Source organism: Mastigoproctus giganteus, chromosome 13, assembly GCF_048544385.1.
Source record: "Mastigoproctus giganteus isolate SK-2022 chromosome 13, ASM4854438v1, whole genome shotgun sequence".
In the NCBI taxonomy this organism is placed as follows: Eukaryota; Metazoa; Arthropoda; class Arachnida; order Uropygi; family Thelyphonidae; genus Mastigoproctus; species Mastigoproctus giganteus.
The window spans coordinates 117,384,662-117,400,577 of NC_143587.1; the positions used below are offsets into that span (position 1 = coordinate 117,384,662).

General features: G+C 40.5%; 1 protein-coding gene across 1 annotated transcript in view; it reads left to right on the plus strand.

Annotated features, from left to right (window-relative positions):
• LOC150076388 (ras-related protein Rab-37-like) overlaps positions 1-15,916 on the plus strand; it is a 213,801-nt gene that overhangs the window by 149,181 nt on the left and 48,704 nt on the right. The window contains exon 3 of the mRNA XM_090387096.1: positions 4,843-4,884. Within this exon, the coding sequence (XP_090243222.1) occupies positions 4,843-4,884 (42 nt within the window). The remainder of the gene's footprint in view (positions 1-4,842; positions 4,885-15,916) is intronic.

Sequence of the window (15,916 nt, forward strand, 5' to 3'; positions counted from 1 at the left end):
GAAGAAAAAAGAAGACATTTGTTGATATTGGATTTAAACTTCTTAGACTGTAATTTTCAGGAAATACGTATGAAGGAAGGTTGTTCCAGAAAACGGCATTTTAATGAATAAACGAGGAAGATGAAAAGTTGGTTCTGTGAGTTTGGAGTTCGACAGTAAATGGATGTTGGCTGCAGGTGTTCGGACTGTTTTGAAAGAGAGAGAGCGGGAATTACAGTAGCCGATTCAGAAGAACAGTGACCATGGAAGTATCTCTAGAAGAGGCATGTAGCAGAAACAGTACGTCTATGAGATAGCGAGTGGAGAGACTCTGTTAGAGATGAGTCATTAATCAACTTAACTACCCTCTTCTGAACGGAATCAGGAAGCTAGAGACGTTTTGGGAGCACCACCCCAAATATGGGAAAAATATTCCACGGTAGGGCGAATTTGCGATTTGTACAGAGTGAGCAGCTGTTTGGAAGAAAAGTAACGCCGAGAGCGAAAGAGAAACCCAAGTTTTTTAGATGCAGAGGAAGCAATATTTGTAATGTGCTTGTACAGACAGACAGACAGAGAGAGAGAGAGAGAGAGAGAGAGAGAGAGAGAGAGAGAGAGAGAGAGAGAGAGAGAGAGAGAGAGAGAGAGATTAGAAGTCAGGGTAATCCCCGAAAAAGATATATCATTTTGCCTAGAAAACGGAGTGTCACCAAAGATAAGCATAGGAGCAGAAGGATCCTTTTTGCGAGATATAAGACAAGACTGAGTTTTAGAAGGATTGGAATCAACTAAGTTGTCTTTGCCCCACTGGAGAATTACCTGGAGATCGGCATTTAAGGAATTGAATTGGTAGCAGATTTTCAAGAAGTTGAAGCTGATTGAGCAGGGCAAGGTTTCTCAAAATGGAAAGTGGAATGCAATGTGCTATCATCGGCAAAACTATCAATAGGATTTCCAGTCGATGGAAGAAGGTCATTAATATACAAGAGGAAAATAGTTGAACCTTGGGGGACACTGGCATTAGTGGAGAAGTTAGAAGATAGAGAGCCATCTACCATCACCCTCAGTGAGCGATCAGAGAGAAAACTGGATAACCAATTACAAAAAACAGTTGGCAAACCATAAGATGGAAGCTTGTTTAGAAGACTTTTATTCCAAACACGATCGAAAGCCTTTGAGATGTTAAGAGCAACTGCTTGTGTTTCACCGAACTTTTCCATTGAATTAGTCCATAAATGGGTAACATAAGCCAGAAAATCACCACTGGATCGACACTGACAGAATCCATACCTGCGATCGTTGATCAGACGGAAGGTTTCTAGGTAGTTTAAGAGTTGGCGGTTAATTGATTTCTCCATTACTTTAGAAAGAGTAGAATTGCAATGGGACGATAATTGGATGGGAGGGATTTGCACCCTTTTTAGGAACTGGCTGGATATGAGCAAATTTCCAAGCAGAAGGAAAAACACCTTTGGAATAAGAAAGTGAAGAAAGGCGGTAAAGAATAGGAGTAAGTTCAGGAGCACAGGTTTGGAGAATAAGTGGGGAAATACCATCGGGACCTGGAGCTTTCTTGGCATCAAAATTCGTCAAAATCCTTTTGACATCCTATTGACGGAAGACCACAGGAGGCATTGAATGGAAGGTGTTGGTAATGGTGGGAGGTGTTTTACCAAGATCATTAATACAGGAGTTGGAGGGAAAATGGGATGCTAGCAGGTCAGCTTTATCCTTGGCTGAAGTCACAACAGAACTATCTGGTTTGGACAGAGGTGGGGGCAGAGATGGGCAAAAGTTGCGGCCAATAGCTTTGGCAAGAGACCAGAAAGCTCGGCTACCATTAGGGCAAGAAGCAAGTTTTCTACTCTTAGCCTTTTCAAACTCTAGTTTGGAGTGATTAATAACTGCTTTACAATTGTTGCGAGCCCTGGTCTAGGCAGAAAATGAAACTGAAGAAATAGAAACAAGCCAATTACGATATGCAACACTCTTCTCTTGAACAGCCTTAGCACATTTATTGGAAAACCAAGGTTTAGATAAAGGACAAGATTTTAAAGTGGAGTGTGGGATAAAGGATTCCATTCCTGCGAGAATAATATCACTGACACGAGCTGAGCAAACGTTGACATCAGAAGTTTTGAAACAGTAATCTGACCAAGGAAAAGAAGAAAAGAAATCTCGCAGGTCATCCCATTTTGCATTCTTGTAATGCCAAACAATACGAGGTTGGAAATAGCCATGAGATAAAGGCTCCATTGGAGAAGAGAATCTCCAAGTTGTGATCTGGGGTGCCTAAATGACCTCTCACTTCAACAGTGTACTTAGAAGGGTTGTTGTGAGAAAAAGATCAGGAGTGTTGGATGTATGGTTAGGATTGTCCGGTATTCTTGTAGGTAAATGAACAATCTATGCAAGGTCATTAGTAATTGCAAAAGCCTCAGCATCTCGACCAGCTGTGTCGGTGTGACTAGAAAACGGAAGCCAGCTGGAGTTGTGAACATTAAAATCACCAAGGAAATTAAATTTACCTCACTGTTAGGAAAGTTGGACTGGAGAAAGTCAAGTTGCAAAGAGAGGAAGTCAAAGAGCTCCAAGTGATTAGTGGAGATGGGAGAACGGTACAGACAACAGATGAATTTGACACAATGAGGTAGAGAGATTTTAAGCCAGAGAAGATCAAAGAGAGGAGATTCCAAATTGCCAAGTCTCTGACAGGGAATATTAGAACGGACATATGCAAAAGTACCACCTTTGAGGGGAAAGGAATCATACAGCGAATAATTTGGGCATCTGAGATGAGCAGTAGTTGAATCAACCGATAACTGAGATTCTGTCAGAAAAAGTATATGGGGTTTGGCAGAGTGCAAGTGGAAATGGACATCGTTGAGATTAGAATTGAGACCACGTATATTTATGAAATGAATTAAAAACGTTTGGGAGATTTAGATCTTTTCGCAGATAAGTTTACTCTATTAGTTTGACAATTCATGGTGTATTCAACAGTAAGAAAAAGTGGGTGGGACATGCTGTATGAAGTAATGAAAATTTTGGATATGGCGTACACGTGTTAAGAATATACAGTATATCCAGATCCTTGACATAACGTGGCCTCCACAATGCCCCCCGCATACACACTACTCAGACTCCCTCCAGTCACCATCCGGAAGCCTCCTAGAGAGTTACCAATAGGTTCTGTCAGGTGTACTAACTAGCGGCCGGCCTGCGAACACCGTTTTATAGCTGTACCCTCGAAATGTAAGGAAGATTGGATCTCGCCACGATGTTCATCATAACCTCAAAAGTCATCAATCATACTGCATGATGGAAGAGATGGGGAAGGGTGGAACGGAACTTGGCTCTGGCAACTAAACATGGGACCCCCCACTTCAAGCCTCCAATAAGCAAAGTGGTGGTGGTATTGCACCGGTTGATGAGAGTCAACTACCACCTAGTACTGCCTGGTAACACAGAGGGGCGGCATTCGTCCATGTGGTGTGGCCGCCACACCTCGACCACTGCTTACCTTGATTCACACACCATTTGCTTGAGCCTTTGTAGCAAGAGTTCTTAATCTTGTTATATGGTAATCTCTCTCTCTTTGAATTTTCCTCTGCCATCTCACCTCCCGTATTCTAGTTTCAAAATTTGTAAATGGTTATTTTCAACTAAACTACAGATACTTTTATTAAGAGTTACATGAATGTGAAATTAGCTGTAGTAGACGACCTAACAACCTCAATTCTCTTAGAATTCCTTGAAATACATGGTCAAATTCAATTCTGAACAGATCACGTTGTTTATATTCACATTGTACCCATTAGAAGAACTTGAAAAGGAACAGGTAAAGCAACTGCACAAGCAAAAAAAAAAAAAAAAAAAAAAAAAAGTATTTTTGGGAGGCCTTCTCACATTTCCTGGTCTCATTTTCCCTAAGGAGGCGAGTCTCCCTGGTTAAGAACCCCATACCTTAGAGAACGCTAGTCAGTTAGATTTGGTTTCTAGCGACCGAATCTACAGCTGATTCGGTCTGTATAAACCATTAAAATGCCTTAATAAAAAAGGAGCCCATACAGTAACATCTCTTAGCTCTAGCTACCTCGATAGTCTGGTCTTTATATAATGGTCTTTGTAAAAGAATAGAAATATTAATAAAGAATGGTCTTTGTGAAAGAGAATTTGAGACCCTCGAGTGAACATCATTACTTACATTAATGACTCAGCTTCGGGCAGAAGCTGGGATTTGAATTACAGTACTAACGAAGCTAAAATATTTGAAATTAAAACACAGAATATCAAAAATTGGATCAATTCATGGTTACATGGCAACTTACCGAGTTCTGCAGTAAAAATTATTTTACATAGCTACTACACTTGAAGCTCAGAAAAACAAGTGATTCGAAAGAATTATTTTCTTGAAAAGCTTGTTGATTTTCTTATTGATAAAATTAAAAATATTAAAACTTTTAGAGAGTGAATAATTTAAAAATAGCTGATCGATACTCGGTTATAGACAGAAGGCGTTAGTATATATATATTTTTTAAAACATGCAAACTACTTCTGGTTTGTGACTGGCGAAACAGTCTTTAAAACAGTAGGGAGCCACTAGAAGTGAAGCAGCAGGTGGTACTGATCCTTGCTTTAATAATGAGAAATATGAAAACGCGTCAGTATGCCGCCAGCCTGTAATATTTTCAGTATTCATCAAAAAGTCTAATATCTAACTGTTCTTCTCCGTTCCTTCCCCCCATCACCTTCCTCTCTTTCTAAAAACCAATAGTGTAAAACTTTTGAATGAAATGTGTTTTCATTCCATGTGGTATTGGAATATTTTTTTAAATAATTCAGATTCCTTTTCTTTGCAGAACAAGGTGGTAACAGTGGACGACATGAAAATAAAACTACAGGTAGGTAGTAAAAAATAATATTACCTTTCCTAGTATTAGTATTATTAGTGGCAAATTAGGCAAGAAAACAAGCTTAATAAAGTATCAGAGCCAAAGGAGGAAAATAAAAAAAAAACGTCGCACGTCATCTGTCCATATCTTCCAATAGCTTGTTTGTCTAGTTATTCCTTAAATTTATTCAAACAACCCACTTCCACAACAACATATGGAAGTTTGGTCCAACAATTAACCACTCACTGGCTGAAGGAAAACTTCCGCACATCTGTTGTTGTGGAAGTGGGTTGTTTGAATTTAATGCCCCCTCGCGTGTTAAGGATCTAATGGCACCAGGGATTTCCCCCATCTCAGCATAGTATACATTGTCGCCCCCTCGCGTGTGTAGTCTGAGCAAGAGGAAGAATGCCATCAGCACTGAGCTTGCTCAATCCATTCAAAGCCTTTAACACCTCAATCAGATTATCCTGCAGGTGTCTAGTCTCCAGACGCTACAATTTGCAGAAATGAAGCTTTGCTTGGCAAGATCCTCCTTTCGTTCCCTTCACCAATCTCGCTGCCATTCTCCGCATCCGTTCCAACAGACCTACAATTCTTCCAATTAGACCTGTGTACAGTACGTAGTACTCAAGGTGTGGCCTAAAAATTGCCCTATGGCATAAGGCTTATGAAATTCGATATTCTCCTTATCCCTGAAGTGAAGCAGCAGGTGGTTCTGATCCTTGCTTTAATAATGAGAAATACGAAAACGCGTCAGTATGCCGCCAGCCTGCCATATTTTTACCATTCATCAAAACAGTCTAATATCTAACTGTTTTCCGCTCATTCCCTCCATCACTTTCTTTCTAAAAAACCAATAGTGTAAAACTTGGGAATGAAATGTGTTTTCATTCCACGTGGTATTAGAATCTTCGCATACTGCTGGTGTCTCACGTGTGCTTAGCGAAATTGGAGAGTTTGGTGTGCACTTACAGTCTGAAACACGGTTATTAAATAACATGTGAAGCGACATAAACGAAGTCGTGCAGGTATCTTATTGACAGCTTCAAGAAACTATTGCTTATGAATACATAAATATTTTGGAAATGAAAAAGAGTTACTGTAGGATGGTCCATAAAGCGGTTCTCAGCAAAAAGAAGAGATATATGCAGAGCCTGAGCTCATGCAGGAAGACTGATGACAATCTACCGTTGGTATGGAAATTTTATAGGTTGGCAGCGGAAATGAATGTGCGATGTTCGTGATTCTTTCCGGTTTCAAAGCGGAAAAAATGGCATGCAGTAAAGACATTGTGACAAAACTAAAATTAGTCTTGAATCTCACACTTCTACTTCCTGTGGTTATGAGTGATGAGGTGGAAACGCCGGTTCAACTAAGACATCAAGGCTAGAAATTAGGAAGGTTGTTGACTGGATTAAAATAAAATGTCATATTAGGGACACCCGAGAACAAACTCATTTGCCCATGTGCATTCCTTAAATTGCGTGTTCTCTTGTCGATTTCCCATTTTCTGGATGAAAAACCCCCTAGTGGAACATGTATATAACTTATATTTGTATATATGAATGTGTACCCCTGGTTAATAGCCGAAGCGGGTGTCTCTTAGAAGAAAATAAAGATAATAATAAAATTGTTGTCCACGCCTGAGACCCACTAACTCAGCCACGTAGTGAAAAACCCCATAGAAGTATCTCGCATCATTGATGGGATTCGAACCGGGCTTTTCAAGCCAGTGTGGAGAGGACGGTGATTATAACTACTTCGCTACCCGCGCGGACTGATGGTGATTGGATTAGGAGACCAGTTCAGCAAGGGCTAGAGGTGAACTAGTAATTGAAATAAATGCGTGGCCATGAGTAAAGAGGTTGAGAGTTGCAGTATTTACGTTGCTACGAATGTTGACGAAGATTTGGTTTTCCTTTATAATTCACTACATATGGAGTTCAGAATGAATTATGTAAAAACTCTTCTAGCCTCGGCCACCTCGATAATAAAATGTAAATTTAGGTTTTCTGATCATTGGATTAGATAAACGTGTCCAATGAAGTACTAATCTCTCACCTGGAAACAAAAATATCATTAATGAGCCACCTTCTCTCCAAGTAAGATACTTCTGCCACCACTGCATAAAAGAACTGGGAATAATTAAAGACTAATTATTCTGATGGATAACAAATCAGAGAACTGGGAGAAGATGACATTTTCACAAATCCTGTCTCAGGAATTGGAGGCTTTGTTATAAATAAATAATATTTATTACTGCTAAGTACGGTACAAGAACTAGAAACAATAATACTCATCACGGCGACATGGCCATGAGTTTTACATTAACGCAAAATATACATGCGATGAAAAAGGGAAAGTTACGCAAAAATGAAAAAGCATATAGAAAAATGAAAATAGGCACATCGTAACACAAAACAAGAACAACTCAATATCATGGCAGAGAAGGTGAATCAAAATCAAACCATGGGTTTTGATCAAACAAACAACAGATGAGTAAACGATTGTTGTTGCAACTCAAAAACATAGCGCAGTACGAACTGGAGAGGTGGATGGCTGATGTCGACGTCTAGTAATCTCGCACAGTTTAAGCCACAAAATTGAGGAATAATTCCAGTTGTACAGATGCGATCCACTCTAGGAGAATGCGACGGTATTTGTAATCGGTAGCCATTTTTTGCAGGTTAATTCCAAGTCGTGGGAATGCCTGTATTTTAGGAAGTGTACGAGCAGGTAGGAAATGATTACAAAGTTTCAGACGGTTGTACAGGGTGATTCACTACCAGTGCGACAAACTTCCAGGAGGTGTAGGGGGCACAAAGACGAATCGGAATTACATAGCATTTCAGGGTCCGAAATGCCTTCGTCATGCGGTAGAGGATGTTGAACGGGAGGTCGCGTGAACAGCGATCCCGCTGGAAGTCAACATTTGCGAACCGGTTCCCGAGGCAGTAGGATGGACGAGTATTCAAACGTTGAACTGGCCGACATGCACCTCGCGTATGGAGCTGCGGACTGTAACGGGCGCGCCGCTCTGCGCTTGTACCAGGAACGTTTCCCACACAGGCGTGCTCCTCATCATACGATTTTCGCACGTGTGCACAGAAGGTTACGTGAGACTGGTTGTTTCACGAGAGGTACCATGAATCGAGAGCGAACGACGAGGACGCCAGACAATGAGGAGAATGTCCTACGTCTTGCAGAAGGCAATCCGAGTACGAGTACTCGAGCGATAGGCCTACGATTGGGTATTTCCCCTATCCACTGTATGGAGGATACTGTCAACAAACCAAATGAGTTCATACCATCTGCAACGCGTCCAATCATTGGGACCTGCGGATTATGCACTCCGGAGGACTTTTGCTACTTGGTTTCTTCAACAGAAACGGTTCGCAAATGCTGACTTTCAGCGGGATCGCTGTTCACGCGACCTCCAGTTCAACGTTCTCTACCGCATGACGAAGGCATTTCGGACCTTGCAATGCTATGTGATTCCCATTCGTCTTTGTGCCCTCTACACCTTCTGCAAGTTTGTCGCACTGGTAGTGAATCACCCTGTATTTCAGGATTAGTGTGGGGTTAAACCTCAAGGATGGCAGAGGGTTGTTTGTTATTTGGTTTTTAGGAGCATTTGCAACTAAGGCCATATTGCTCCGGGATATGCGGTGGTCATTCCCTGACCTTTCTGCATCCTCCATATTTGGTGGTGACGGGCTCGAACACCGGTCTAATCAAGAAGCGTGTGCTCCTTCCACCTGGCTACGGAGGCGCCGCAGAGGGCTATACCACTGCCAGAAATCCCAGATGTTCGAGGCATTTATCATTCCTGTGAACATTTTTACAGTAATCATTAAACGTCTGAAGAAGTGAATTCAGCTTTGAGAGCCTGGGTACATTTAGCTGCTTAGCCATGTCAGTAGTTCCCAAATGAGGGGGTCGGCGATGCTTATTTGTGGCCCATTTCAGGGTCCAGTATTCACATGCGAACACCGGTTTTTGAAGTGAGGGCCAAGCAGATGCCCAAATTTTAGCAGTGTATAAATTTTGTAGATATGTGATAGTGGTTGCCGCATCGTTGGCATAGAGTAAGTGTTGTTTCGTTCTCCAGCTTAAGGTGATAAATCGCTTCCGGAGGTATTCTGTGTGCGCATCAAATCTCAGCTCTGGATCAAACAGACACAGAGAGGTTCTTATGGCTGGTAACCACTAGAATAAGGGTGCCACAAACTGATGGTTGAATTACTGTTGGTCGCTGTTTGAGTGAATAAATCATTATTGCAGATTTCGAAGAGTTAAAGTTTAACCCAAAAATCTGCAAGAAAGTTGAAAAGGCGATCAAGCTCTCTGTGATTGAAGAAGCAATTGCCATTGTGTTTAACTGTGGCCGTTCAGTAGAAAGCTGGTGCACATGAAAAAATTTTAATCGTGATGAGAGGGCTCATATAAACAGATAAAAGCAGCAGTTATGTGCAACTGAATGGTGAGCACGATTGTTACAGACTGCTACAGACAATGAAATGGCCAGTAGACAACATCTGGATGACTTTACCCGGGGTCGAATAATTGGGAAGCTCGGGGAAGGTCGAAGTGCGAGGAGTTTGGCTGCAGAGTTCGGTATCGCCCATAGCATCATCTCACGTGCGTGGTCGGCCTTCAGAACGACAGGTACAACTGTTTGAAGGACCAGCAGTGGTCGTCCACCAAAAACAACGCCCAATGATGACCGCTATATACTCCTACAGGCCAAGAGGGACCGACACCAGACAGCGGGATCCATTGCAAACCAGCTACACAGGACTCGGGATATCGCGGTTTATTGTGGCCAGGCGACTCCACAAAGGTGGACTGTTTGCCCGGCGGCCAGTACGCTGTGTCCCTTTAACACCTGCCCATCTGAGACACAGTATACAGTGGTGCATCGAACACAAGGACTGTGGTAAGGTACTCTTTACTGATGAGAGTAGATTCAGTCTCAGCAGCGATTCTGGACGTCAGCTAATCTGGCGAGAGGTTGGCACACGGTATCACCGCGTAATCATCACTGAAAGGGATCGATATGGCAGTCGAGGCGTTATCTTGGATGGACGTACACAACTCCAGATAATGGAAGGCGGTATTGTAACCAGTACACGCTACTGTACTGAGGTAATCCTTCCCCATGTGCGTCTGTTCCGAGGTGCCATTGGCCTAGAGTTCGTGTTCATGGATGATAACGCCACACCCCATCGTACTGCAACTGTTGATATGCTTTTGGAAAGTGAGGATATTGTTCGTATAGATTGGCCTGCCCGTTCTTATCGATCTAAATCCCATCGAACACATATGGGACGCTCTGGGGAGACGCCTAGCGGCACGTACACACCCACCAGAAAATGTTCACCAGCTGAAGATGGCGCTGACAGAGGAATGGACGATGTTACCATAAGAACTTATCAACAACGTTGTTCTAAGTATGGACAGGCGGTGCAAAGCCTGCATCGACATTAGGGGTAACCATATTTCCTACTGAAGACCGCCTCTTCCCTTTGTTCCATCTTTGGCAGTGATGCATCTGTATCATGGCAGCCTGTGCTATGTTGCCATTTTTAAATAAAGTCCCTCTGTACCGTTCTGTTTCCTTCATCATTTCTGTACCTCACGAGATTCTTTTGGTATGCTTTTCCCTATATCCACGGCACTCCTATAAGAAGCTACAGGTGAAAACCTGATTCGTCCTTAAGTTTTGCACACCGGTGTATTAAAGCATCGTCACGAGGACACATAAAAGGAATAAGAATGACTGAGAATAGGAGGCCAGAAAAGAATCCACCTTGTGAGACTCCTCCGGTGATCTTCCGGGTAAAGTGGGACTTCTTCATTGTGAGGTGGATACTTCTATTCCTCAATAAAGCGGTGAAGAAAGCTAGTAGATCGCTATTTATTCTGAAGAAGGATTGCAGAAGACTGGGAAGGACTGTGATGTCTAAGCTGTCAAAGGCAGCTTCAATATCAGCGTACACAATAGCTAATTCGGATTTAGTTTCGAAGGCCTGAAGGATGGATATCTGTGCTGATATGAGGTTTGTTATGGTTGATCTATTTGCGATTGCGAAGTAGAACTGTTTTGGGTTCTATGGCATGAGCTGTTGGCTTAATGTTGGATAGAGTACCTTTTCTACGCGTATGAGTTTGAGGAGTGCGGAAGAAGTTGAGATCGGTCCTAAATCTTTCTAGATTTTTGGCACTTGAACTGTTAGCAGTGGAATAACAGAGTATTCATTCTATTCGGCAGGAAATACTCTTGTGGAAAGGACTAAGTTTAAATTGAGAGCAATGCGTCCAGGATGTAGGGGGCTAAGACAGAGTTGAAATGAGATATCTTATCTTGGCCTACCGTACTAGATGGACGCAGGGAGTTTATAGCATTTTTTTGCTATCTGGTGATAGAAACGATGGAGAGGTTATCAGTAGGAGCAAACTCAGAGGGTTGGAGAGGTAGTTCTGCAAAAATGGAATTGGCTTTGAATCTGGCAATGTGGTCCATCCAGTTATCTGGATCAAGATTTGAATTAATGATGCCGTGTCTAGAAAAGTATAGCGCTTTTCCTTTAGACAAGATAGCATCGGTGTAACTCTTTATGGCTGATGCCTTGAGTTGGTTGAAAATGGTTCTTGCTCTGGAATACAGGATCCGATCTTAGGTTGTGCCAGAAATTTTCCACTGTCTCTGAAGGTACTGCTTCTTGTGAAAACTGAATGCTAAATCTTTGGCCCACAAGCTCTAGTCCTTTGAGAAATGTGTGCGGTTTTGGCCAACGCACAGAGAGTGATTGTATTTATCCATCTTGTGATTAGATCAACTATGAGGATTAGGCCACATCCTTCAAGCAGGTGCCATGGGACACACTGTGCTACCTCGATGCACTTACAGAGATCAAGAAAAGTTGGAGAAAATATGACCTTCTCAATATTATGGCAATTGAAGCTAGGCATAGGCAGTAAAAGAAGTAATGCAATTGCTTCGTGATATGATTTGAAGGACGTTTCTGGTGGAATGCCGACTCTGCAAATGCTCGAACACAGAATCAGTTTGAGACGATTAGCGCCTCTAGTTGGTTTCTTATTCACAATTGTAAAATTTAATTGAAAGCGAATGTTCATTAATCGCTGTAGGAGAGGGCTCGCCACAGAGCAGATGAGTAGCAGGAGGATGTAACTTACTCATTATCCAGCCGGTAGCGTCATCAATTGTTGCAATATCTGGAACTGGGAGAATGTAAATTGTCGCTAAACCGATTAAACAGGCATTAAATTTCACTGTCACAAGTACTGCTTCATGAAATAAGGAATGCCTCTGGAATGAAATCTTCATGTGAATAACGATAAAAATCCAGCGGTAGAAGCCCTGGATATTGACTCTTGACCATTCGAACCATGTTTCTGATAGGTAAATTACATCTGCATTGTTGGACAAAATGAATTGTTCGAGGATCTCAAGCTTATTTCGGAGGCTCCGGGCATTTTGGTAGAAAACTGAAAGGGAATTAATTTTTATAAAGTGCTGATTTATCTGTTGATAATTTTGTATACCTCGACAGATTAGGCCTGGTGGAAATTACATTTTGAATTGGTAATGATTGAAAAGCAAGGTTATGAAGTGTCACAACGGCAGGTTTATAAGCAGTAGTTGGGATAAAAAAGTGATTGGAGCTGGACGTGTGATGCAGTGGTTTTCGAGAGTCGACAGACACTAGTTTCACAGTTTGTTAATCATGCAGTGCAAGGGGGGAGGGGGGATATCATACGTTGGTTTTGTGAAGTTGATGATTTTGGGCTTTTCGGTTCATAAAATGGCCTGATTAGGGTGCCAACTGACCACACTGATGTGAATGCAAAAGATCTAAAGGCCTGACTATATCAAACTAATTTAAAGGTGGATGAGTAATTCGGCGTTTTCTCGAATAAATTTACCGATACTTTAGTATACCGTTCTTGACCCATTGCTGCCTAAATATTCTCAGCTGTTGTCAGTGGCACCAGTCGCGAAATAAAGAGGCTTCTGTGATAGGAGGTTGTTCATTGGTCTCAGAATAGAGGGTGTGGAGTTGCCAATTCTAATCTGAAAATTTTCTTCCTTGATATTAGCAGGGCGATTCTTAATTCGAGAAAAAGACTTGCAAGGATGCGAGTAGTAGTAGTGGCATGTGATGCAAGAAAGCAAGTGTATGAGCTTATGCAGCATCAGCCAAAAAAAAAAAAAAAAAAAAAAAATCACACCATTCCCTCCAAATGCCTGTCCAGGTCCTCCTTAAATTATCAACCTATCAACTTCCACAACGACAGATGGAAGTTTGTTCCAGCAATTAACCACCCGTTGGCTAAAAGCAAATTTCCGCACATCTATTCTACATCTGTCTTTTCTTAATTTGAATTTATGCCCCCATAGGTTCGTAATCTGAACAAGTGGAAGGATCCCATTAGAATTCAGCGTGCTCAACCCATTCAATTAGCTGTCGATCGAGGAGACGAGACAGGGCGGGTAGCAGCGATTTCAGCCCAAGATGGTTTTTGTTCATGACGGGTGTGCGATGGCTGTGTGCATTTTAGTTCATAAAGGTAAAAGTATTGCTTGACAAAGTACTTTCAGACCAGTGTTGCCATTTTAGCGGTTTTCCCGCTAGATTTAGCGGAATTGCTTCAGGTTTAGCGGATAAAAATATGAAATAGCGGATAGCGGATTTTTTAGCGGGAAGAGTATAAATGTTTAGCATTTTATGTATTTTGGCAATGTAACATTTATATTAAGAAATATTAAATTAATTGTTCAATTAATTATTTAATTAACAATAAAAATAATTCATAATTGAAATAGTAGGGATATCATATTTCATAGTTTTTTTTTTTATAAAGCGAAGAATCGGTTTTATATTATTCTGGATTTCCCTGAGGAGAACCCCAACAATTTTACGTAGTTACGCTCGCGGTCAAACGACCTGATCATTGGGTCATGGCTTTAAATTGTTGAATCAAATTTAAAAATGTGGAAAAAATTCTAATGACGCCTTTTTTTGAAACAGCGAAGGAATGGCATTGGATAATTTTTCTTCGTCGTATTTGTTTGGCTTCCAAGAAATGCGATCCGAATTACCGACATCTCTTTCAACGTTTCTAATAACCACAGAGCAATAAGTAATAAGAGTAATAAGTAATAATTATTTCTAATAACCACAGTGTAATAATATCTTAGTATAGTTAGTCCTCGTATAACACGATAGTTGTATTCCTAGAAACCCTCGTGCAATGCAAAATCGTGCGTTTAGTAAATCCACCAGCCGACAAAATCAATTCAAATATTTATACAGTGCCATAAACGATGGTGCAGATCCGAAAAAGATAGTGCATTCGTGTCAAACAAGGTGGTTATCCATTGAAGTTGCTATAACAAGAATTTTAGAACAGTATATTGAATTAAAAGCCCATTTTGAAATAACTCGTTTGACTGACAAATGTTATACTGCAGAACTTCTTTATTCAATGTTCAAAGATGAAAGTAATTTAGCGTATCTTTTATTTTAAAACCTATCTTATCTGAAGTACAAAGAGTAAACAAATCTTTTGAATCAAATACTGCCGATCCTACATTATTACTACATGATTTAAACATGCTATTGTCGATGATTGCCAATAAAATGTTTTTACCAAATACACATATTGAAAGGATAGAAGAGGACATTAATAATTATTTAGACCCTAAGCCATATTTAGGTTACCAATTTGAAAGAAAAATAAATGAATTAATAATGAATAAACTTATCACAACAACAACAGATGAAATGGCAATAACAGAGAGAGATGCCGTAATTTCTTGATTGATTTGTATCCACAATTAAAACAACGCCTTCCGGGCAACATAAAAGAATTAAAAAAAATGTCTCAGTTAACAATATATTAAAGCAACAAAACGAACCACTGATAAATTTATTACAAAATTTAAAATTGTCTGAAGTAGAAATTGAAAAAATTGAGCAACAGTATATAAACATTACTCTCGTTAAATGGGAAAACATCTACAATACAATGAAGTTTTGGTCAGAAGTTTCGAAATATCGAGATGCAAGCGGTAAAAATCCATTTAAAGAAATTAGCGAATTTGCATTGGGTATTTTAATTTTGCCATTATCCAATGCAGATGTGGAAAGAATATTCAGCAACTTAAATCTAGTAAAAAACAAAACACGCAACAGAATGAGTGTTGGCACGGTTAATGCAATCTTATTAGTACGATACGGGCTCAAAAGAGTTGAAAAGTGTTGTAAAAATTATGTTTTACCTGAAGAAGTGCTTCGCAAAATAGGTACACAAGAAGCATATGATGAGGAGGTATTGAATTTCGAAATTAATTTAGATTTTTAGATATTGATTTTATATTAAAAACAGAAAAATAAATAACTATTTATATATACTATTTGTTTGTTTGTTTTATTCACTACAAAGTACAAACAAATGAAAATTTAAAAAATTTGGCGGGTCAAGTGCTAAAAATAGCGGATTTTGAGTATGCGGCTAGCGGGAAATATTATTAAGAGTTGGCAACACTGTTTCAGACGGCAGAACAGATAGTGAAAACTGAAGCCGATTTTGGAGGTAGGTTGCTAATTTGGTGGGCCGCCACTTGTGCATCGCATGTCTGTTCAGCGGCACATGACATGGATTCATGATTGAGACTTCTCTGATTGCTAAATTAGGTTCATTGACTCCGAGTATTTGGACAACATTCAAATTCAACGAAATTGACAGGTCAAAATATCTAGCTCTGCTGATTGGATGGTGCATTGAATGTTGGTTCTGTTAGCTGGTCATTTTGTTTGGGAGACTGTTGAGTCTTGAAACATCCAGCTTTGATTTAGAGTAGACGTCAGTTATCAATTAATACAGGTAAGAAATTTATTTGCAACTCATTTGTAACAAACTTATTGAAGATTTCTGGCTTTGTGTTGTTCTGCATGAACAGTGCAGCCGGTTGACAGTATTTCTGACAACGAGACATCAGTTTGGA